This window comes from Notothenia coriiceps, unplaced genomic scaffold, assembly GCF_000735185.1.
Source record: "Notothenia coriiceps isolate Sejong01 unplaced genomic scaffold, NC01 NC01_scaffold00021500, whole genome shotgun sequence".
In the NCBI taxonomy this organism is placed as follows: domain Eukaryota; kingdom Metazoa; phylum Chordata; class Actinopteri; order Perciformes; family Nototheniidae; genus Notothenia; species Notothenia coriiceps.
The window spans coordinates 1,828-28,458 of record NW_011354201.1 but is presented as its reverse complement, the minus strand read 5'-3'; the positions used below and the strand labels follow the sequence as shown (position 1 = coordinate 28,458).

General features: G+C 39.1%; 1 protein-coding gene across 1 annotated transcript; it reads left to right on the top strand.

Annotated features, from left to right (window-relative positions):
• Positions 1 to 31: 31 nt before the first annotated feature.
• Positions 32 to 26,631, top strand: LOC104953306 (coronin-2A-like; the record flags this gene model as incomplete). Its single annotated transcript, XM_010780225.1, has 4 exons — positions 32 to 265; positions 22,346 to 22,546; positions 25,592 to 25,708; positions 26,482 to 26,631. Coding segments are annotated over exons 1-4 (483 nt in total), but the record flags the coding sequence as incomplete, so codon positions are not given.

The following is a 26,631-nucleotide window of genomic DNA, read 5'->3' as shown; positions in this document are numbered from 1 at the left end:
TTTTTTTCACGGTGACTGCGCGGTGTGTTCTGCAGGGACATGCTCTGTCTGTCTGTGAGCTGCTTTTTATTTTAAATAATATTTAAATTTGAAAGACTTCCAAGGTCGAGCCTCATGCATCATGACTTTTTAAATGACCACCATGCAAAAACAACCTCGATCATTATTATAAAGGAAACTCGTCTCCACCGCTGCTCCTCACCGGCTCCTCCAGGGAATCCTCCACCACCTGCCGACGCCTCCCCACCATATGACCGTCTCAAAGGTGAGTTTACTCGGGGTGAAGTCCTGCAGTGAGTCGGTGTTCTGCTGTGTGGCTCCGCAGTGACAGTGTTATCGGTTTGTGTTGCTGACACCCTGACAGCTTTATTCCAGCTTCTCTCTCCCGGCGTGCAGCTCTGCCATGCGGCTGCACAGCCTCCTGTCCCCGGGCAGGAAACACACTCAGGTTTCATGAGTGAGTGTGTGTGTGTGTGTGTGTTGTTGTGTGTGAAGGATAGTTTTGTGGTGGCAGTAATAAGGTTAATATGCACGTCTTTCTTATCAAGGTCATACAGACAAACGAGCTTCTTTAGTGGTCGTTTAACTTTACCCATCAGATTGTGTGTTTTATGAGCAGGTGCACCATTTTCTGAATTACCTCTTCCTCACTGACACAACTTTTTTAACACGGAGAAGGATTATTCAATCGGTTGTTTTGGGTGTAAAATGTCAGAAGATTGGAAAATAAGTATTACTGTTTCCCAGGAAATGTCTGTTTAAGAAAAACAGTCCATATCCTAAATATAATCAGTTTACAGTTATAAAAGATACATGTTCACTTATTAGCAATTTGAAGTGACTGAAACTGAAATTGCTGATTTAAAAATAGATTTATACACATTGATAAAACCAGCCTGCCTTTGACAGTACATGTAGGATGTCTGAAGCATCTCACTTTATAAACCGCTGAATCATATTACTTTAAGTAATCGTCCACAAAAGTCTGTAACAACCTAGATTAACGACTGAAATAACTCAAAGATTCATATCGCACAGGGGAAACCAGTTGTGTTAGTTATTGAGTTGATCATTTGATTGAAATACATCCATAACAGTAAAACAGTTTAGTTTAAACATTAGTTTATTTATCAAGCAGAAATGCTTGTTTAAACTTTTAAAAGATCTGAATTTTCTATACTTCTATCATTATTTTAAAAAAAGCAGGGCTGTGTCTAACGATAATGTTATTGTGATTAATCTGCAGATTGATAGATATTAATCTGCATTAATCATATCTGCTCTAAATTAATCTCGGTTTAATTGTATCCATAGTCCCCTCTCTTAATTAATTGTAGGGTTCATAACGTTTTTAAAAATGTTGATTGACAATACATGTCTGTCATGTACGTAAACTGTCACCATTATAATAATATGTTGATTTATTCTTGAGGAAGACATTGGAGCTTTTCCATTTTACCTACTGCAAATGAAATATCTCTTCTAATTATTGGTTTGACAAAACAATCTGAATATGTCACATTGGGAACCAGTCATGGTCGTTTTCTATAGTTTTGTTGTTGCATCCTGACAAAACTAACACAAAATGAATAAATATTCAAATTAATCTGATCCATCTGTGTCATCAGCATAAATAATATCCTGAATATTTCCTGTGTACCCCTTCAGTTAGGGTCCTCTTCATTTCCACAACACCTCATTAATTAATCCATTATGTGTCTCTGCGGGCGGTTCTACCGTCCGTCCAACAGTTCAACAGATGGTTTGGACTCATTGTTTTTGCCCACTTGTGTCCAGGAGGACGTAAACAAACTAAAGACAAAAGGAAAATCAGTTTGAGAGCTCTGTGTTTAATGACCCGAGTCTAATGGTCAACACATGTGGAAAGTGAAACAGTGGGTGGATTAGGATTATGTGCCAACAGGCTCTCAGCGTGGCATCACTTGAACAGCCGCAAGCCGTTAGTTTGATCTGGAGAAGTTACACATTGTTATGTCAAGAATTCAATTTAAATGTTTTATGGCCATATTGTGTTGTGCTGATCTAAATCTGATTTAATCCAATCAAGCTATGATTTGAAAAAACAGCTTCAAAAATATGTTTTTATTTTACATTTTTGGGATTATACATGTGATCTTTTGCTTATATTTCATGAATTGATTTCTGAAAATACTCTGTTTTAGCAATAGCTCAAACTGCAGCTGCGGAGAGACGCCACCAACATAAGCAATATAATATATTAAGGGGAATTTCTCAACATTTTGGGACATAAATGTACTCTGCTTTCTTTGTGAGAGTTATTTGAGATGAATGATATCACTCTCCTCCTCATGTCTGTGTGTTAAGAACAGAGCTGGAGGTGGTTATCTTAGATTAGCATAGACTGGAAACAGGTGGAACCCGCTAGCCTCGTTCAATAGACAGATTTTTGGCCAGTTGTGAGGATAAAAAGTAATTTAACTTGTTCTTAAATGCCACTAATAAATGATCATGTCATTAGTTTTGGCTTTGCAGTTAGAGTTCAGTCCTTGAAGGAGTTGTTCATTCTGGGAAATGCACTTATTCACTTAGAGAATCAATACCACTCTGATGTCTGTGTGGAGATGTTTAGCCTTTTATCTCAACCCAAACCAACACATCCCTATTTACATTTGCTGTTTGTTAATGTATTGAACAACAAGATTCAACATCATTATTGTGTGTGGCAGATTTGCTTAATGACATCCACTGGTTTCTGATTAAAGGATGTGTGCTATCTATTTGATAAATTATACATTTGATGACATAGATAAGTCCCAACTTCATTTTCCTTGCAAAGTTCAGTAAATCCCACTTTGAGCTATTTTTAACATGTAAAAATGCCTGTTTACTTATAAATGAGTTAAGAGATGTCAATGTTAACAGTAAGTAGAGTATCAGATGCTGTACAGCTCAAACAACACCTTAAAGTGTGCTGCAGTTCTTTAACAGTGAGGTCAGTAACACTTGTGCAGACATGTTGGATAATATTACTTGGAATATGTTGAAATGGATGTTGGTATGTGGTGTGATGCAAATGTGTGGGCTGCACAACACACACCTGCGTTTCATAATCACCAGCTTCTCATTTCGAAACCTGACTGGTGTTTTCAGACTATGAGAGGCAGGATCATGCTGAGTTTGAGTGTGACAACATGACTCATTAGAAGTGAGGAGGTGGCATGCCAGCTCTAGATTAATTGTAGGCCTCCTGTCATCGACCTAATGGCAAACTCCTGCCAAAACGTTCATTAGACTAATGAGCGCGCAGCTCGTGTGAAACTGAAAACTCCTGCAGCCAAGAATAAACCTCACTGGGTTTTAAACTGGGCCGAAACAACACATCCTCACACACATGTTTTAATGAGGAGTTTGTGGTATTTGAAGTCACTGCATTCTCTTTTATTAAATTAAATTCTGTCTCTAATGAAATCTGTTGTGCTTTTTCATTTTGGGCCATAAAATGCTACTTTTATCTCTGGCCTGTTATCGCACAGACCGTTAACATACCTGAGATTCTCCAACTTTCGTCTATCCTTGTGCAGAATGCTATGTAAAAGTGCAGAGTCTCTATTGTATTTCTATTAAGATATTTATTGTTTGTTTTTGTGCTATATCTCACCGTACCCATGTCAAAGAGTTCAGGTTCCTGAGATGGTACACAAACAGCACAGGTATCAAAGTCCTGCCTTCTTTATTTACTGCTGTGAATTGAAGGTGTGCTTTTGAGCAAATATGCCCTTGAGGGTTGTTTTGGCCTCTGCCATTATGCTGTTGTGCAATAAACTGGTCATTAAAACACAGAAACTGTAACCTGTATTCGTGACAGCGTGCCTTAATAACACCTGTTGATGTATACTCTGTGGTTTGCACTCCGTACTGCAGGTGTAGTGTGTTTTTATCTCATGGAAAAATTTGACGAAATGATCAGGAAATGTTGTGCTAAGAGATTGGCTTTTTGTTGATAAGATACTTGGCAAACATATCTATTCTGTGTACAATTGCGAGAATAAATTCACTGTTTAAAGGGTACCTATCATGCAAAATGCACTTTTTGATGTCTTTTATACATAAAGATGTGTCCCCGGTGTGTCAGGGAACTCACGCAGCGTCAGAAAATTAAACCCTCTCTCTTTTCCTCCGTACCCAAACCTCTAAAAACGGGGGTACAACGGAGCTGATCCAGATTTGCGGCGATTTGACGTCATATCGACAATGCGGACCCACGGCACTATCAGAAACGTTGCTATCAGAAACAATGCCCGACTGTTTTGGACGTAATATGGTCGGTGTCACATTAGCATCGCTAAGACTCAGAGCTAACCTGTACTGCACAGAGCATGTATGTGAAGAAGCAGGAAATACAAAGGAACTCACCTTGTGGTATAACCGGCAAGAGAGAAAGCCTTTGAGCTCCATACTGTTTCAGAAATAATCCCTGATAATCCATGATATGGCGTTTCATCACTGCAGTATCTGCCGGTAGAATCTCCTGCATGAGCAGGCACAAGCTCCGCCCCTCTTTTCTTTTCTTTTTTAAAAGCTTTATACATAAAATCAGCACTTTTGAAACAGGAAGTGAAATAGAGGGATATGAGGCATGGCTAGAATGGGTGATCTGTTTGGTATTTTGAGCAAAACACTTCATAGACATGTTTTTTTATATATTTGTATATATCTGAGACCTATGCTATTGCCTAAAAATAGCATGATAGGTGACCTTTAAGTCATTTTTAAATCAAAAATACCACAGCACATTGAATATATTTTTGCCCATTGAATAGTTGATCTGGAGCTTTCCATCACATCAGATGATCTTTAATAAAAGATGGGATTTAAACGAGACCTTTTTAAGCGTTCAGTAGAACATATAAATGTCCTTGACTTCATAGTAAATCTGCTGATTAGCATCATGGGAAATATCAGAAAGCCCTAATAGTACAGCTGCTACATTTGACCGTGAGGTGATGTTTTGTCATGGTCTGTCAGACAAAACCAAACATTTATAGACATTGCCTTGGGCCCCACAATATTGTGATGCCCATTATCTGAAAATGAATAAACAAACAATCAATAAATTAAATTAATATTCTGGATGAATATAATCATGGATTATCTGGTTTTGGATGTACATTAGCTGATGAGAATTCAAACTGTTCCTGATATTAGTGTAGCGTACATGCTGAATCATTAGGTGTTAATCCACACTGACGTGAATATGTATCCAGGTCACACTGCTCTGTATGTACTGTGTGTGTGTACCATGGTGTGTACAGATGCTAAATGCAACACAAGATGGTGATATCCTGTAGCTTTATGATCAATATGTAGGTCTGTGAGTTAACATAATCTTTCTAATCTTTAGTATTTATCTGAAGAAATCACTTTTGAGTCGATGGAACCAGATCAGTATTTGACATTTTTAACCCAGGTGGCAGCATAGCTCGAACAAATGATGGTTGGTTCACAGCTTTTATACTTAAGTATCTACTCTGCGATTTGAACTTAGTGGAAACTTCATTTCAATGGTGTCTTGAGACTCTACTGATTTGGTGTCTTTCCATCCAGTCCCAAAAACGTTTACATTTTCCACTTTGGGCTTGGTGATAATTAAATGTAAAAATGAAACGTATTGGAATGAACTCCTGTATGGAGATAATGTGAGGCATAATAACCAGCCAGTAATAATATAGTATTCAGTTTAAATGCAGGTATTGTTTGACTTAAGAAGTTTCAATATTACTTCTGTGTTATTTCCATCAATCCCTAATAAAGAAACACATACCCAGCCCTAGTGTGTGTCATGGATTCCCATTTTTCCTGTATGTTGGATTAAATCACTGATTTCCTAGCAAGTAAAAACCAGCCTAAAGCGGAATGAGGTCGGCTCCTCCGTTGCTTCACTGTCAAACCACACGGTGTGCCTGGAGGTGGTGTTGGTGGTGGAGAACCTGATGCCTCAGACATGTCTTTACATCCAGAACAAAGCACCCAGGAGCCTCAAATATCTGCCCCTCCCCATGTGGTTTCTCCTCACTGAAGCTAAGGAAGGCCTGCCTCTTCATGTTGTTTGTTCCTACTCTTCTCAAACTGTCAATGAACCTGATGATGCAGACTTATACTGCCTCTCTGAGATTCTTACATATATTATACCATGTAGAAACGTGTTGACGGATTTAACTTCTTTTGTTTGAGTAAAGTCATCCTTTAATATGAATAATCTTTTCATTATAGAGTATATTTTAGAATTCAATCAATTTGTTAAATTCACATCATGTAACCTTTGCTGATCAGTGTCCACTCGAACAATATTACGGGATTATAGCTAATACTTAAAGGTAGCGTAGGTAAGAATGGAGAATCCAGCTCGAGTGCGCTAGAATTTGAAAGTACACAGCCGAAAAAAATCTGCCCCTTCCTTCAGACTTCCTTACAGAGCCCCTCCTCCAACACACACGAACGTGCACATGACCAATGAGGGCACGAGATAAGTTTGTGCACAGATGGAAGGCTGACAGGCAGGTAGGCCAACCAGTTACTTTAGCCGGGCCGACTCAGATGACATTTTGTACGTATTTATTGTCAAAGCATTTAATGTATTAATTGCTATCGGGATGTGAAGAGCATTCCATGGAATATAACAAAAAGTGTTTCTGAAGTGAATTATCTACCCCACCTTTAAATGTAGTTTTAAAAGTAAGAAAAAAGACGCAAGGTCAACAAACCGATTCGTACTAACATTAGTTTTCTTTATACGCCTTAGGCTAGTGCTCGTATTAATCAGAGCCAATCAAAATGAGCAGTTTGAATTCTGCTTTACGGTTAAAGATGCAAATGGAGAGTATTATTTATGATTACACTGCTTTGTGGCTTCAAATACAGATCATTTTGATTATTCCACCAAGTACCGTTGTGTTTAATCGTCTATAAAATGTAGAAATATGCTCATAAACATTACCCACATCTTAAAGTGACATCTTTCTTGTTTTGATAGATTAAAAATCATACATATTCAGTTTATACTTTTGTTTATTGCTGATCAAACCGCAAAGAGAAACTCTTGACTTGACTGCTTTGTCAATTATTAAAATAGTTTGATGTCAGTTTTGTCTGCTTTCTTTCTTTTACCTTATTTTAATTTTAAATCAAATCATAATTTTGATTTGCATCTCCATCAACACTTCATCAAAGGGGCGGATGTTTGAATTTTAAGTGGATCGATCATCTGACACTTTGTAATCTTCTGTGAAATGACGATGTCGATTTGTATTCTCACTGGATGCACTCAAGATTGCGACTAACCTGATTCGAACAAATCTGCCATATTTGAGTGCTAAGGCTTTTGGGAAAAATCTGCTGCTGGTTTATGTTAAGGATGATTACTGTACTCTTCGTGACAATGGTTTAGGAAATCCTAAAATGCTCTTATGTAACCGCAGAGTGTGCACGTGACTGAATAACCTCTCTCAGTTATTGTCACACACCAGCATCCCTTAAGTCAACCAGCTCCTGCGGTTCATTGTCCCTGCAGGGCCGGGGCCTTTACACTGCAAAAGATAATGACTTTTTAAACAAAAGCTTGAAAAGACATGTTTGTGTTTCCACTCTTCTCTTTACGGTTCCATCACTGTCACTCAGATCACTCGTGACAGGTTGTCCTGCACGTTTCTGACATGACAGCTGTCCGCCTGTTTGAGGATTATCTGCTCCCACGTGGGGCAAACAGGGAGGGGATTACATAAAAAAAGAGAGAGAGAGAGAGAGACTGTGGATTTGTGCAATGTCGAGCTCACCGTGCCCTTGCACAAGTTTTCAGGCTGCGGGGAGGTGACAGTGTGAGGAAAGAGGTTTTATCATGATTGAGCTAACACAGAGCAAACGACTGCGTTATATATTTTAGTTTGCTGTAACGGTAACTAAAATAGTTCATTTTTTTATTTAAGCATTTTTCTTTAGTCAGGCAGTATACTGAAAGAAGCAGACTAAGAACACTGTAATATCTGAGTATTTATTGCAACTAATATAGTTATTGCGATATTAAACAATGCAATTGAATATATTCCTTAAATCTTACAGACCTAATTTGGGTCAAAGACGTTACTGACAATTTTCCACCCACATCTCAAGGTGTGCCGCTAACTGGACATGGGAAAGTGAAATACCATGCTTGTTTATGTGGACAAAAGAAAAATATTGTTTGTATATATATTAAATAATATCACGCTTCCCTGTTTATTTGCACATATACACTTAAGTAAAAGAAAGAGTTTAAGAAAAGATTAAACAAAGTCAAATTTTTCAATATTTTCTGACATTTTGTGGAACAACTGATTAATCATTTTATATAGAAAGTTATTGTAATAAAGTATATTGTTTGATAATCAACATAGTCATTAGTTGCAGCCTTATCAATAAGTTATAGGCTTATAGAGATAAGTGATATTTTTGTAGGTATGTTTGACATCCTTCCTAACTATAGTCTTGTGACCCCTCAGATCCACCCTGCGACCCCAAGGTTGGGTCCCAGCTTTTATTTCATCAATGTTTATATTGATTTTTCACTCTTCTGTTGAGGTGTATCAGCAGCCACAGGATGTATTTATTCAGGCAGCACTGTTTCAGTGTGAGTGCTCATGATATTGTTTTCTAGAGTCAGAGGTTCTTTATCTTGAAGCAGATGGGTCAGCAGAGTCTGATTCATTATTCATGAGGAAAAGTACATGGCCTCTTACACTGATGTGTTCATGTGTGTTTGTTCACCATATTGATTCCAGTGCGCTAAAGTAGCCTTAATGGTTGTACCTCGTGAAAAATCCTGTCGGAGCAAATGCATGTTTGCTCCCTGACGAGGCAGCTGTGTGCATTTGTTTCCTAGACTCAACATGAGCGATAGAGGAAATACTTATGTGCCAGATCCTTTATAGTAGGGCTGAACAATTAATCACATTTGATCAAAATCCCAATATGGACCCATGCAATATCCGAATAACATGAGGTGCAATATTTGTTTTTAGCAACATATATCATTATGCCAAAATACAATTTTAACATGGGTCTTACCTTTAAGAAACGTAGCCCTTTGATGTCAAGGATATTCTGCAAATAATGTAATTGTACGTTTTACGTTGCTAGAACGTGTTATTGTAAGTCTATTGAAAAATAAGTTTGCTTGCGTGTAGACTGTATTAATCTTAGTTAACATTTGAGGAATATAAGGAAAATATCCCCATTAATTGCCAAACATACTACTGCTATTATAAGATTGTGAATATTGTAAACATCAGCATGTTAGCATTGTCATTGTGTGTTAGCATGCTTATGTTAGAATTTAGCTAAGTTGCTAGCATGACTGTAAACTTCAGAATTAAATCATGTTTTTAATAAAAGGCAACTAAAGTGCATCTTAGTTTTGAGCCAACTTTTGAATGTTGTTATTATACACCCATCCACATATTCTTACAGACTCCTTGTCATTAGCTAAGTCAGCTAGCTGCACGTTCTGTTAGCTCAGTATCACAACACGCTAATGCAGTTAGCTAATGTGTGCGATTTTATTAGCGGCGGCCTCCCTCAGCCTGATAGCGGGGCGTTAATTCAGCGGCACGCCGTCTGTGTATTGTGTATAGTGAGAGGCTGTGTCTATTTAAAGGCAAGCTAATCCCCTTGAGTCACATAAAGTAAAACTCACCTTGACTACAGTCACTATGGTTAGGATGTGGCCTTGACTGCAGAGTTCACTGACACAGTATTAATTTAAGGATCCCTGTGTAAGACCTCATTGCCTTTGCTGAATAATTGATAATCCTCCGGTCCATTTGTCATTTAATATTTATTGCAAGTAGTAAATTCTGCAATAAAATGAATCTATTTACCATATTAAACAGTGCATCTTGAGCTAATTTTAGAACATCAAACATCACATTTCTCCCCCCTCTTCCTCCTTCTTCCCTTTGATGATGAGTATTTTTAGGAGCTTCTGCTGCAGAGGCAATTGAATGTCTGCAGAGCGGCTTGGCTTAGTTGTAATTAATACTAGATAACAGAAACCCTCTGGAGGCCACGACCTGAGACACACTCCTGCCTCTGATGTGACATAATAATCCATGATTAAAATTAGCTCATGTGGGGGAGAATTACATTTATGATTTTAATTGGCCGAAAGTTCCTAAATAGGGCAGCGACACAAACACTTTCCAGTTGTTTTTATTTGCTTCCTTTTTGTTTTATGTCCCTTTTCTGTCAAATGAAGATGCATGGACAAACTTCATGTTGTCCAATTGCAGTCCTTTCCCCTTTTTACTACTTTATTTCAGGAGTGAACATTCATTTACTTTGTCTTAATATGATCTTGTTCATGGCATTTTTATACATCTGTATCTATACAAGGAACACAAATAGACTGTTCAATCACTTCAGGGTTAAATCTTTCAATTATTTGTGATCTTCATATTTAAACAATATATTTATCCGTTTAACATACTTGTTCTTGACGATGTATGGGTTATTCTTACCATTTCTTAAAGGCTGTTTAAATCTGAATTCTAGTTGTTAAATGCATCTTACCTCAACTTTTGTACGACATGATGGGGAAACTTCTTAAATAAAGTGTATTATTTCTAGTTTCATATGGCTAACAAACAAATAAAAGAGAAGTAATTGGCTTAGGACTTCTTTTTTGTTGTTGTCTGAGGTTTAACTGTATTTGGAGCTCTCTGTCTGTAATTTATATATTTGAACTGCAACCTCCATCCAGCTCGTCTCGAGTCTGGACGCTCTTACCATAAGCCAATAAAGGAATTGATTTCATTTCCAGCCCATCAAACCCAGCCAATGTTTGGTTGTAGTTGTACTCCTTGATGCCAGACGTTAAAGTGTTTGTCTGATATATTGACATTCTTTATGTCTACAATCATCAAGGTACACATAAATTCTCAAACATATAACAGATTTGACCGTGTAGTGAGTCTTGATCTTTAATAGCGAGTAAAAGTGCATTTTCCTGAAGTGTTTCTTTGATGTTAAATCAGGATTTATTGGCTGTACAAACCGCCTTTTGCTGCCAAAGTTGATGTAAGCAGGTGAGTGAGGTGGTGATATCACTGAAAACCAGCTGTGATAAATGTGTGAATCAGATATGAAAGAATGAGGTGAGCTGCACGGGCATGCTAACTTGTGAGTCATGTTTCATTTAGGCTAACCTGAAGTGAGATCACCATTACACAATGTCCTTTACTCTTTACCTGAAACCACAAACATAAGCAAATTAGTTTCAATGACTTTTCTTTTGATGAGCACATCCCTTCCTGATTGCTATCACCTTTTCAACATCTCTGTCATCACATTTCTGACCTGATGTGACAGCACTGTGGCTCATCTTTCTGATGTTCTCTTTCGATGCAGTAACTGGAAACAAACTCAGACTTGCAAAGATGAAACTCAAGAGATTGCATCTGTACTTTAGTCACACCTTTACCTGTTGAGACACATGAGCAGATAAAGATCTGAAACTTGATTATTCACGTTGTATCTTCATATTATTTCTGTGGTTCTTTACGCAAGCTTGTTCATATGTGTTAGTTTTGTTATTCACTGAAATGTACCTTATTGCACATTTCAGTGTTTTTGGCATTTCTGTAGTGAAAGCATTATATTTTAATATCATTACATTTGGATTTGGATTGATGGATGTTCAAGGAATTTGAATACTAACATTTTGTTGAGGAAATCATGCGTGTGATGGTCTACTTTTGGCAACTCCGGTGAATTGAATGCCAAAAAACCTCTGAATATTCAATAATTCCAATGTTTTTATTGTGCTTTCTCTCCTTTTTGGAGGCTTATACAGTAGGAGTGCAACAATACTAAATAACTAGTAACAGAACAGGCTAAGATTCATTGTGATGATATAAAATCGCCAAGAACACGAGCTGCTTCTTTCACGTTTCTTAATTACCAGCTGCGACATTGTGTGAAGCTGTTTTGATCCCTTTACGAGGTGTTAATATTTTTTCCTGTGGACAATTATTGTGCGCTTGCAAGATGTCCCAAATATTTGCATATGTGAAGTTGAGATCTAAATAATGGCTGAGTTGGAGCCTATGTTTTCTCTGTGTTACGACTTGTAGAATCAGTATCTTTCCTGTGTGTCTGTGCAGGTGTTTGCACTTGTCTATGTACATTGGACGTGAGTAGATGACTAATTCAATTATTGACTGCACCTGTTCAGTAGGTATACACTTGAATCGGATTACACTATTTGCTCAGTCGGCGCAAACACTTGAGCATTTAAAACCCAAATACTCACAGAAAGCCTAATCCTCACTCCTGTAGCCTGGGCCCCAAATTGAAACGCAGGATTGCACTTGGCACTGAAACCAGATGTTTTACAGTCAAAACAGAGGCAGAGTGCTGATCAGGAATGACAAATTGAGGAAGGGAAGGTCATTGTGTCTGTGTATGTCAAAGGCTTTGGCCTATTTTCTCACAGCAGCCAGCTATTAGTCCTCCAGTGTGGGATCTGTCATTAGAGAGCGAGCCTTTGTGATCGCGGCTCTTTGGAAAGAATCACAAGCTTTCAGGAGTCGTGCTCTGTCCTTATTGATAATTACCATAAAGCACACACACTAGAAACACCAGGGTTTAATCCAGAGCCAAGAGCTAAATGAGACAAGTAGAGCCTTACACTCTGTTAATAAATCAAAGCTGTCTGTTTGCTTTGATAAGAGCAAAGACTACATGGTGACATTGGCCGATCTGTCTGTCTGACACACCTTTGGCGCAGTGATAATAGCCGGTGCATTACATTTAAAAGTATGTGTGTGTGCCATGTTGGCTAAGAATATACCAACATGATTTCAACTTATCAACACCAAATTCGGTTTAGGGTCTTGGGTGAAGGAGAAAATCAATTATATTGAAAAATAATGAAAAACATTTCCGCTATCGACCAAAAATGGCCAAAACTCAAGCTGTCGTTGATAGATCCTGATTAAACTCAGTCGAGATGACCGACATTACAAATTGAACATGCACACCCAGTTTTATCCAGATGCAACAAAGATAGGGCTTATTGTATGATGTTGTGTGTGCAGTTTTAGAAATGTTGCATATGTTTTAATAACAAGTGTAATTGGTCTCATAATCATTCCTCATAAACAGGATTAAACTTGTTAAATGACCTTGTCTTATCTCGTGAAGCATGAGCTCGGCTTTATGCAGCTTGCTTCTTTTGATTTTGGCGTTTTTTTTATTTTTGATTACCAAGAACAGGTTCAAACCTGTGATAGTAGACTCTAGGACAAAGGCATTTTTCATCTCTAAAAATGTCAAAGTAATTTCAGTATCTGTTTAAATGTAACATAGTTTCATAAATGTTGAGAGTTAGGTGTCTATTCAATATTTTTCCCCAAAACATTATTAAGTCAAACTCCTGCATTTGATGTGCAACTGCTTTGCACATATATCCCAGTGTGACCTGACGTCTCTTATCTCCGAGACAGTGTGTGACCGTTGGACTGTGTTGTGTATTTGGGGGGAGATGTGTTTGTGGCCAGCGTTTATCAGCTGTGTGTACATGTGTAGACGGGTGTGTGTGGTTGTAGGTACATTTCCCCAAGCACCTAGGTACAATTTTGAGCTACAACCACTCAGACACACATGTTGATTTTACATAGGAAAACGTCATCTTACAAAATGTGGTGCATTCCCAAGGATTAAAGTACACCCTCCATCTATAAAGCAGCTAAAATTAGATCCAACCCAGCCAGCTGCAGCAATAAATGCTGGCTCAGGCATGACACAGCAGTAGCAATCATTCAACATTTGTCTACTAGAATACTATTTTTCTGATTCAAATCACACACTAAAAGTCCTTATATTTAGTAATTCAACCTTTATTCAAATGAGAGCAGTTCTGTATCTTTTGTATGGGTGCCCTGAGATGAAAAGACTGGAAATTAAGAATAAAACTGAGAAAAACGTATAAAAGGGCATTCAACCAAATCTGAAACACAACAAAATGGGATAAAAATTAACCGGGAATATCTACAACCTACTATAAATTGACCATGCATGTACGGGAATAAATACTGTTGTTGATCTGAACACATTAAACTGCTGTGCATGCAGGGACGTTTATGCAATAACAGCGATTGATCAGCCCCTCGGCCACACCCTCGTTTGACCGCATGAAGTGTCGGCCTTGTTCAGCCTGTCCTCTTATCGACCTGTTGGTTTCTATTAGCCTCTGGTGCTAATGTGCTGTTACGTAATGCTACAGTTTGACTCGGTGTGATCACCACCGCTGTCCAGCTGAAGCCATGTGAGAGGCTCAATGGGGTTTGTAGCAGCTGGGCGATCTGCCAAACAATCCAGCCAATTTAATTTTGACTGCATGTTGCACCCTTTTTGTTTTATTTTTGAAAAACTTGAAGGTCTGAGGAGCGTTCGATCGCACTTCACAGAGGACAGACTGTTTGAGACGTATACTGCCAGGGATTATAACATTAAGAGGGAATATTAGTTTGGTGTATCAAGTGGAGAACATCTGCCTCCACTCGTACACACTGCCAGGATAAAAAGTAACAAGTCAGGATTTTTAATCTATAAAACAGGTACAGTTAATTTAATGTTGGGCCAGAGGGTTTATTGGAGATACAGTGTTGAAAGGGGGAGACAGAGGGGATGACTTCCACGGGCTGGAGAGCTGAACCAGTGTACTGGGCAGCGGACACTTGTAAATAAGAGGAGGATATAAGAGATTATCGATCTATTGATGATCTATTTGATGTATGGTTGTATGGACCTGAAAATCTGAATATAAAGAGAATTTCAAAGAAAATAAGGAATAACTTTAAATTGTTACTTTGTTAATTACTTTTCGTTATCGACTTACTCCAAACTTACTAGGAATAGAAATGTATGAGTGTAACGGGTCGTTTTAAGCTACAGATGTGTTAAAAAGAAAGATCTGCTGAGTAGGATATTTTAGTATTGAGCAACAAGGCTGAAGAGGAGCGTCTTCCTCTTTAATTTCCTTCTCCTTAAAAGATCGAACAAGAAATCCTGATTGAGCAAACACTGTGGAGGAGTGACGAGAGGGAGTGTGATTACCTGCTCTCTCTCTCTCGCTCCCTCTCTCTCCTTGTAGTCACCTCCCTCTCAGGGAGTGTACACACACACACACACACACTTCTGCACTCTCCACTCCTGCTTGTTCACACACGCACTCGGTCTCCTCTGACTGTCTGTGTGCCCATCAAAGCTTGGTTAGGACTTGGACACTAGTATAGTTTTGTGTGTGGGTGTTGTGGTGTGTGTGTGTGTGTGTGTGTGTGTGTGTGTGTGTGTGTTGGTTTGCATATGTCTGTGTGTGTTGACAAGGAGATGCAGTGTTGATCCATGTGCTTGAAGACAAGTGATTTTTTTTAGTTTTTTTTGTTGTGGTTTGCCTCTCAGACGTAACTTTTTCAGAGTCATTTAAGGACCCTCTGCTCCGTCTTGTGCCGGTGTCGACTCCCTGGACAGGGTGAGTGCCGCTGAACTCCCAGCTGACTTTCTCACACTCCCTCTTTCTTAACCACACACTCTTTTCTGTCTCCTCTGTGCTGCCTCACTGCTGTTTTATTTCATGTCCTTCTCCCGTGGATTTGTCTGTGAAATTCTCAATCTTTTACTCTTTATAGCACTGTCCAGAAATGGCAGACTGTGTGTGTGTGTGTGTGTGTGTGTGTGTGTGTGTGTGTGTGTGTGTGTGTGTGTGTGTGTGTGTGTGCTCACTTTTTCCCTTGAGGATTCAAAGTCAGTGTGCATGAAGACAGGCTTGAACAAGATGAAAGAAAAAAAATCTTTCTTCAAATCAGCACTTTGCCTTAAATCTATTTTTATAAAGCGCTCCTCTGTTCCCTGCACAGCACAGATTTATTTGACAGCAGGCTTCACTTGCACTCCTTTTTTTAGTTTAATTATCCATTTGCTCAAACTTGGCCAAGTAGCCGCTCATTTGCTTCCTAAAGCATGGAAGTACTTTCTATTTTTTGCTGGAAAGAAAATGCCATTATGAAACTGAAGCCGTTTCACAACAGTGAAAATGACATCATCACCATCATCTTCATCCACCGTCCTTGTAAAGTCCCCCGCCACAGATGGGTATTCCAGTCCAGCCTGAGAAACACTACCATTCATAGGGAATATGTGCCTTGAGGTTTTGAATCGCAGTCTGTTTGAGGTCTCTTCATTAAGTCCGGTGTCCTGTTGCTCACGTCAGTGGGTTTTGAAACCTATGAGCACGCAGAGCTGCTCGTCACAGCTGAGGAAGAGGAGCTCTGAGCTCCAACCTCAAAACAAACTGTGTGTGTAAAGCACCTAGTCTAAATAGCTGCCATTGAATGCTTGGCATGTGTTAGGCTTTTTGTCTATGTTCAGATATTTCCTTTTATAAACCTTTTGCTAAGTTCTTTATTCAACACATGATGCAAGTTGGGAAAAAAGGGTTCAACATATTTGTGTTCACACTTAACAATAAGCAGTATAGTATTAATACATAAAGCATTATGTTGTATTCGTCTACACATTCTAATGTGTCTGATTGTTGGATGGATTTTCTTTAGTAGTAATAATAATTAATTAAATGTAATTCATCTGCCAAGACAAATCTCGAAGCGCTTCACAACAAAGGACACTGATACAATTTGAGAGATTAAACAAATAATAATAATAATAATAATAACAATAACAATAATAATAAAAAATAATAAAAATAAAAGTCGGAGATAGCGATACAAATGGCAGCTCAGTAGTGAATTGACACAGTGTCTAGTCTCGAAATAAAAATCTCCTATAGCTTAGTTGAAGTGATACCTGCCCCGTATAAAGCTTCAATATACTAATGGGAACTTCAATAAAGGATTCTTTCAGCTTTCTTTTACTTCACTCTTTCCTCTGCCAGAGAGGTCCTTTCTTTGGTTCTGTTCTTTGGCTTCATTCTGTTTTCTCGCTGGATAATGGAAAAACTATTTTTAAGCAATTTTAATGAATCTTGTTTAAAGGGTGTGGCATGGGTCACGAAATCTGTCATAGCATTTTGGAACGGATCCGAATCACTGGGCGGACACACGCATTATTTTTCACTTACGGAAATGTTCCTGGCGGAGGTCTGCTTTCTTCGAGTACTCTTTTGAGTTTTCAAAGTTTTGGTGGTTATTTCGATCTATAATAACAACAGTACACTCACCACATGAGATCTGGAAATGCAGTAATGTTGAAAAAAGCTAGACTATGCACATGTCACATGTAATTGGGTGATTATACATGTTTTAAACAAACCTCCAGGGTATGCATTTGAAAGAGAAAAAGGTCAAATTAGGATTTTGATGTCTTTCATAAATACCACTCAAAGTTAACGCAGCTGCTCTCTGCTTCATCTTTGACTTGCCACATTTAGTGTATTCATTCTAACTGTTATAAAAATGATGGCCAAAAACAAACAAAGATGAATGTTTAATCCATAACCGCTTTATAATGAATTCAAAGTTGACTACTGGTGCTCACATTAACCACAATTCCACTGGACTGCCAATATATTTTAATAGAGTTTTTTTATAGAGTTATTTCCTTCCTTGAAATTGTGAGAAATAAAATATATATTTGGCCTTACTCTTCAATCGTACTGACTCGGGCTGTCCTCAACTAAAGGAATTCAGTCAACTGACAATCATACGACTAACCAACTCGTTGATTTATTGAAAGATGTGTAAAACTGAGTTTCTCCACATTGAACCGTGCAAAAGAGCCACTTTTTTACAAATTAGACTAGCAATTCACTTCTTTAAGGTGGAGTAGGTAAGTTTGAGAAACCGGCTCGAGATACACTTTTTGTTATATTCTCTTAACATCCCGATAGCAATGAATATCTTAAGTGCTTTGACAATAAATTCATAAAAAAATGTCATCTGTGGAAGCGGTAGCGCTGTAAAAAGCACGACCAATCATCTGAGCCGGCCCGGCTAAAGTAACTGGATGGCCTACCTGCCTGTCAGCCTTCCATCTGTGCACAAACTTATTTCCTGCCCTCATTGGTCATGTGCGTGTTCGTGTGTGTTGGAGGAGGGGCTCTGTAAGGAAGTGGCAGATTACCGGTAGTTCCTGCTCTGTATTTTCAAATTCTAGCGCACTCGAGCTGGTTTCTCCAAAATTACCTACCCCACCTCTAAGTCCCTTAATATTGACCGTGGCAAACAGATTCACAGATGCTGCCAAGGGACAGAGAAAGACAATGTGATGCTAGTTAGGAACTCATTGGTTCACAAAAACAACCAAACTTCTGTTAATAATTTGAAAATGCAATATGAAAATGGCACAGCAGGTCGATTGGGTTTATTTATATGATCTTCACCCTGCCCCACACACTCCTTTGTACGTTAATCATTAGATCACACCTGTAAAACCGTCTCAAAGAACAAAGGACTATTGTGAGCTAATCTGGACGTCTGAATGTGCAATCATACAGAGCTTCAAAAAGACCTTTAAACATTAAAGATATAATCATTACACTAAAGCATGTTGGACTAATGCACTGTCATGCTATTGACGAAACGGAAACTAAGATAGGATTTTAATATGATTACGCTTGACGAAGTGGATATCTATACAACCACATCATTAGTTTACTAATCATTAGTTTACTGTTTAATTATTTATATGATGCATGCATGCAGAAAGCTAAAATATTCTCAAGGTAAACAGATTGACACACTTCAAACTGAAACACAGACATGGGCTATATTTTCCTTTCACTCACTCACTCACTCACTCACTCACTCACACGTGTGCTGTAGTCTATAGAAAATGAAGCAGCTATTGGTTTACCAGTGTTGCTGCTGTTATCCTATTACAGGACAGAGGGTGAAAGCTGTCATCTGTGTGTGATATCTGAACGTCTAAAGTAAGGGAAGTGTGTCTCACACACAGTGAATGTGAGTACACACATACTGTTAACAAAGTGGCATGTGTTCACACCTCTTCATTCCTCGTCTTGTATTTCACTCTGAGCGTTTACAAAACATTGCATCTACAGATTGAGGACGCGGGGCTGGTGCATGTTTGGTTTTATGCACTTTGGGATCAGGTTTGGGGTCGTGAGGTTTTCATTGTTAAGACTGGAAAAGGCCCAAAGTCCTGAGCATCTGCAGAGGACAGATTGAGTCCAAACGGTCTCTCTGCTCATAGCTTAGGGCCAGACGCTGCTTAAGTTACCGATATCGCGACACCAGTAAGTCAACTTTGAACTCCCCCTCTTCTAGCGCCAAGCCTTGGTAAGCCAGAGAGAGGAGTGGCTGGTAGTGTACGCGTTTATGAGGTGATTAAAAGACAGCCTGTAGGTGAGGAATAGGTGCATATGTAGGCTTTGCACGTCCATAGACAAGTACAGACCCACTAAAGACCTGTGGCAGAGAAAAGCAGATGTACAGTATATCTTATAAAGTCATATCTGTGTTTTCAGTTTTAGTTTTATGACTGTTTTTACAGCCCCCTTATTGCGGTTTCTGCTGTGAGTCACGGACTAAAATAAATTTCCCTCTGACAAAAAGGACAGCCATAAAGCATTTCAAAAGAGCCTTGTAAATTAAACCCTTTTTGTGCTGTCTGTTAAATGGGCCTTGTATGTGTTCTGATCAGCAAGAAGTTAGTGTAAAAATAGCCTGAATAGTGGATTCGTCATCAGCTCTGGGAGACAGGCCGCCCTGCTGTGTACCTGCTGAAGACGCAGCTGAGAGGGAGCTTGCTATCTGCCTCATTACAACCGTATTACACCCTGCTGTAGATGTGACAAGATGTCTCCGCTTTCTGCCCTGAAGCCTCCGCCTCCGGTCTTGTAAGCCTCAGCAGAACATGAACGCTGATTATATCGACCCAGATGTGCATGTTCCTTACTGAGCATTGCACTGACTGCTTGATGCTTTTAGTATGTATCGTTTGAATGTAGACATTTTAAGTGAGGTTTGTTTCTCTTATTGAGGTCATGTTTGATTCCTCTTGTGCCTTTATTGGTGTCATTATTTGCTGGTTATCATGTCAAGCTTCTATAAGGAAGTTACCCTGATAGATTATGATCATCAGTAGTGGCTATTTGATGATATAAAACTAAATATCTTTGGGCTGTTTCTCACACATAATATTACATTTATTATTGGTCTCTGTATTGCGACAGGAAGTTCTATTATTTTCTGCCACTAATTAGACAATTGTTATTCAAAATAATTAAGAAAATAAGTTATTGTTGTGCTGTTTAGTAGCGACCATTTTAGTACAGAGACGATAACGTTTTTTTTGTAATTTTGTTTATTGAGGCAATGCAAACATTATTCAGTTTGCCATGACAAGTTTACTTTGTGAATCCTTCAGATTGAGCTGCCAGGATTACATACTGTATGGATGTGACTGATGGTGCCTGACTCTGAAACACCTGAGAGGTTAAATGGAGCCCCTCTTCAGGTGGGGAAACATTCCTGTGTGACAGCATGGGGCTCTGTGATGGCCTCGGGGTAGAAGTTGAGAGCTGGAGGAGTAAACTGAGACACCGGGAGTCACAATCCTCCCATGCCTTTCTGCTCCTCTGAGATTCTTCTTCTTTCTTTTTTTTTGTCTTAAAGAAGATTATCCGTCGTTCTCTGCTCAGCTTCTTTGTAGCCGGCAGAGCTGGGGCCTGGTCCGGTCATCACAAAGGCCTGCGGGCTGCCACATAACAACATAAGGCGCGTTCACACCAAGTACTTTTCCCACAAAGGTTCCTGAGAACTCTTTAGTTCTCATGAACTAAGTACAGATCGCGTTCACACCGGAAATTAGTTCCTGGGGGTGGATTAGGCAAATGAAGCCGCTGACGTCACTTCTTCTTCTTCTGCTTTGGGTTTACTGGCAAGCCGCAAAGAACTTCACGGCATATACTGCCACCCGAAGTCCCCGGCCGGAAGTCCCCGGAGTGTTGTCATAAGTTAGTCTCTCTGCGTTTCCGCGCTGGGCTAATGCTAATGCCAATAATGCAATGCGAGAATAATAAAATGGCGACTTCAAAAAAGTTTTTGGGAGTTTGACGGGGCGCGGTTTGCATTCCGCCTAGCCAATCAGACACAGGAACCTTTTTCTCCCACGAAAGTCCCTGCTCTCTAGCAGGGACTGAAAAGGGGGTAAAAAAGGTTCTCTAGAACTAATTTAGTTCCTGGGACGTTTTGGTGTGAACGCAACTAAATCGTAGTTCTCAGGAACCTTTGTGGGAAAAGTACTTGGTGTGAACGCGCCTATAGCAATGACATAAAGAGAAGGATGTCATTGCTTCAAGGACATGTTTTAGGGGGCGTTTGATTTCTAAGAAAACGGCATGTTTTGATGTTCCCCCTGTTATCCTGCTTTCTCCTATTTCCATTGCCCACTTACTTGCTTGCTCTCTCTGTGTTGTTATTTTGGTCCATTTTTGTACGTTAACATCTTGTCCATCAACCTCCTCTTCCTCCACTAATTCATAAGTAATGACCATGCAGCAGCAGCAGCAACAGCAGGCAGAGCATCGGAGCAGACATGCCGGCTGGCCAGGCCTCGTCCCAGCGGACCAGAGCCACTTATCTCTCACAATAATGACATATGCATCGACTGGCTTTAAGAAAGTGGCTTCCCAGTATTTGGGAAGTCTCCCACGTTTATTTTCTCCGCTATAATTGACTGTCTTAACGAACAACATATTTCATGCATAAGAAGTCATTTGCTTGCCAAAAAAATATGAATCAAAGATAACACTGACATCCAAAGTAAAACTGACATTACAACAAAAACATATTTACAATCATGATTCATGAGTGTGGATATTGTCATTATCAACACCTAATCTAATCAAATTACTTATTACAAAACATATACATCCTTTCCTTTAATGCGTGTTTTTTCGGAGGAAGCATTTTTCTCAGCTTTGGCTGCTCACATTTTGCAACATCGATCTCATCTACGGTTACTTAATACTGGAAAGAAACAGTATCGCCACCTATAAAAAGCCCTATCACCATCAGTTCCGTTCTTCTTTATAGTCCCATAGGGGAAATCGGACTTGCAGCCGAGCACAAATAAACAGTAACGGAAAACATATAACAAGAAAAGAAGAGAAAAAAACTTTCAAAGATGAATTTGTAGGCTTTTTGCAGTTCTGCAGTCCTAAAGGATTGCAGAACAATGCCTAAATGCAAGGTTACCTTTTGTGCAAATTAAGCATGTTTTTTGCACTAGGACTGTGAGAGATGATTCTCCCTGACTGACCCCTCCTCCCCTCTCCTCCCTCCTCTCTCAGATGACATGGCGTCCTCAGTACCGCAGCTCCAAGTTCCGCCACGTGTTCGGTAAGCCCGCCGTCAAGGATAGCTGCTATGACGGCGTGCCAATCACACGCAGCGTCCAGGACAACAACTTCTGTGCCGTCAACCCACGTTTCCTGGCAGTCATCACCGAGTGCGCCGGGGGAGGGGCTTTCCTGGTCCTGTCCGTCCATCATGTGAGTATCTCCATCTCATGGCAGCTTTTACTCCCTGATGTCAGCTTTTTAAAGGATACTGTGATGTGTTTGGTAGATGTATGCCCTGAAGGAGATATTTGTTTTTGCTACGAGGGTAAAGAAAAGCAAGGAATAGTTTAAATATAGACTTTTAAGCAATAGATGGACATTTCTCTAGTTGAAAAACAGCTGACTTTAGAAGATCAACTTTACAATCTAAGGCAATCAAAGACAACAGCTTTGCCATGAATTGTGCTTTTGCAAAGCTTTCGAAAATGCAATATTTATTGACACCGTCAGAAAGTTGGTAATGTTTATCATTGAGGTTGTAATGGAAGGTGTTGTGCTATACTGCATTATGTTAAAAGGTGAACTGAAAATACGTCTGCAAACAAGAATTACATTTACATTCCTTCATACAAAATTCCCCTAAATAGTTACCTGATCCAGCTCGAGGCAAATTGGGTCATGTTACCTGTAGTTCATCCTAGTTATTATGCTGCTCAATGTTTCAACTAGCCTCCTAGCAAGCTTAAAACAGGAGACATCAGGAAAATCAACATAAAACATTTCCCCATAACTGAAATTAGCTTTGACCAAAAGTTGGGAAGTTTCAGAAAAAAGTGTAGCAATGGAATTTCACATTAGAAATTATTATGGTGAGAACATTATTACCTCGGCCATGGAGGTCTTGTTTTTAGTTTGACTTTTTGTAAACAGGATTACGGAATAAACTACGATTGTAATTTTCATGAAACTGGGTCATGGAAGAAACAATACAATTATCGAACGGACCATAATCACAGGGAGGTATAACAAATGCTTTTCCCTTCCGTTAACATTGCGAGATACTACGTTTGGTCTCAGCAGGGATCTCAGGTCTCTGCTTTCTATACTTAAAATAACTTTTTCTCTTTGGTAAAAAGTAGAAGAACAATTAATCTGCTGAGTGTTCGACATCTCTCATGGTTTCTCTTTGCTCGTGCACGCACAGCACACCTTGGAAAGAAAGATCTGCTCTCAGATTCTAAATAGGACAGCAGCAGTGGAGCCAAAGCAAATACCAGGAAACCCCCGGCAGCTGATTAACTTTAACCTAAACATTGCATGTGGTCTTCTTTTTCCTCCTCATTATTCTGCCTTATCTCCCCCACCAACTTCACCTTAAACATGATAAATCAAGCACTCTCCATGACGTTATTTATGCATATTATCACATCCACCGGTGTTATCAGCAACAACAGTGATCCTTCAAATAAACTCAGCCAGACTTCCTTATTGTGTGCCGGTAAAATGTACAGTCCTGCTGTATGTCTCCAGTCGAGAGCGATTTATCAAGCTCCCTCCCTTCTCCCTCTCTCTGTCTGTGTCCAACTTTTAAATTATCTTGGACTTATCACCAGCCTCCTAGCTTGGGCAGGAATTGCATACATGCTCAGGAATGACATAACTCATCGTTCGACCTCCCTCTTCCCCTTCTTTCACCATCTCGAGGAGGTTAAACTTCCCCCCTCTGCTGCCCTTCACCTCCCATCTTTGTGTGTGAGCTCACAGAGAATCGTGCTGTGGAGAACAGTGCTTCTATGTTCTACTTTCTTGTGCATATGTTAGGTTTGCTGGAAAGCACAGGTAGTGGTTACATCATCCCCATGCAGACACACCTTACCTACACAGTAATCAAGCCTGCAGGTGTGTTTGAGTGTGTGTCAGTAGGAAGGTTCTGTTTGTACTAACTGCATAATTAGCAGACTTGTCCAGGCAGAAAATCTTCTGCAGATCTCTCTGACCTTTTCCTTCTAACAGGATCATGAAATACCAGGGCGTGTGTCAAACATTTTGTGTAGCTCTACCTGTAGTTTGAATACTTTCATTTAAATGTCATGAAGAGTTTGACTGCTCTGTAGCTTGTACTCATATGTGAAGATCTTGTCCTGTTAAGATATTTAGAAACCAGCTTTCTATCTGTCTTTAAATCTGCACTAATAAATATGTTTTATATTAGGGTTAGGTAAGGGAAACTCTGCCTATTTGGTCAGTCAGTTTACAGGTCTTAGGCTTGAATTTCGATAAATTACCTCAAGGGACGTCATTTGAGTCTACATTGTTTGTACATTGTCTTATTCTAAAGACTACAAGTTTGAAACCCCCCCTAAAATCTTCACGGGGGAGGAGTTATAAAGTGGTGAGCTTACTTACCTCTTCAGTCCACTCCTCTACAGGCTACATTAGCTGCTACTAGCATTACACACCTGAATATCTCCGTTTGTGGTTGAGTTGCATTATGGTTAATGTAGGAACCATGTTTTGACAAGGAATAAGACAATTTCTCCTGATTTCTATTAGGGCTGCTCAATTAATCGTATTTTAATCACGATTACGATTATCGCTTGCAACGATTACGAAAACAACGTAATCGAAATAAAACGATTATTTTTTATTATTACTTTTATTAATACTTTTTTTTTTTTTTCAGTTGAAATTATACTTAGAAGTTCAGGGTAATCAACTGTCAAAAACATACTGTTCAAAAAAAAATTCTCCAATAAATGGATGTTTTCAAATTCAATGAATAATCGCATTTAATAATCGCAATTAGAATTATTGACCCAAATAATTGACATTATGATTTTTGCCATAATCGAGCAGCCCTAATTTCTATACAATGCGGACAGTATGTAGGCAGAGGTAGCAGCCGATTTGAATAGTTAGCATAAAGTGGCCAGGACTCTATCCAAGACTGGCCAAAATATAATTTGGCTGTAACAGGTTAACTCAATGTCTTACACTTTTTTGTAAAGATTTAACAAAGAATATACAGTATAATGTGCTTTTTGAGCTTAACATGAGCTGGTGCTCTAGCGCTTTCCCCCTGCTTCCAGTCTTAATACTAAACTAGCTAGCTACATATTTACTGTACATAAATGAAAGTGTCTATTGCAATAAAACAGAGCACTTTTATCAGAATGTCAGACTAACTCAATGATATAAATGTTTTGGCTTTTATATTTCAGTTTTTTAATCCTCTTTTGTTTGTTTGTTTATCAGACAGGTAAAGTGGATCCTCACCAACCCCGCATATCGGGCCACAGAGGAAATGTGTTAGACGTCAAATGGAATCCATTCAACGACTACTGCATCGCCTCCTGTTCTGAGGACACCACGGTTTGTACAAACACACACCCACCTAAAGTACAAATAGTTCACTGATGTGTTATCATTTCCCTTCATTATGAGCGTGTAGCAGCAGGGAGATTATTTTATTGCCTTGCTGTTTAGCCTTCAAGAAGTCATTCCTCACATTCCTCAGCCATGACTTGGCTCTGAAGAAATCAATGTACAAAGAAAGAGAGAGGAGAGTGATATGAGACCATTTATTTAAAGTCATTTATTTCTCGTGTCCAGTCGACCCTCAATTATTTATTGAATCGTTATTCGTCATAGATTTAGACATATTGATTTTGTTCGTTTGTGATCTCTCTTACAGTGGTGTATTCAAAGCCTTCTCTAAAAAGTGCTGATGCCGCTCTGTAAAAATGCATTGGAAATTAACTAAATGTATGTCAAAACAATTTTTTTAAATGCACTTAAAGTTAAGTAAAAGTACTCATCCTTACTGATACAAGCATTCATGTAAAAGCTGAATTTTATGGTTTCAGTCGGTTGCCATTTCGCCTTTATCAAATCAATGAGACAGGAAAACAGAGAAAAGATCATTAATTGTACAAAATTGTAAATTATTATTCAAATAAATAATAATAGCAAACTTGAGAAGCGGGAAGCATTACATTTTTGCACATCAATCAGAAAGAATGTTTTTTTATATTGGCTTATGAACAAATCAACTAGTCAATTCAGGTGTCCTGTGATAGTTTAATGTATGACAGAACATCATATTTCATGAGGTCTTGATGATGTTTTTTTGGGTGTGTCTGCAGGTGAAAGTGTGGGAAATCCCTCCTCATGGCGTGCTGAAGAACCTCACAGTCCCGTGGAAGGAGCTCCAGGGTCACAGCCGCAGAGTGGGCCTCATCGAGTGGCACCCCACTGCTAACAACATCCTCTTCAGTACGGCCTATGACTACAAG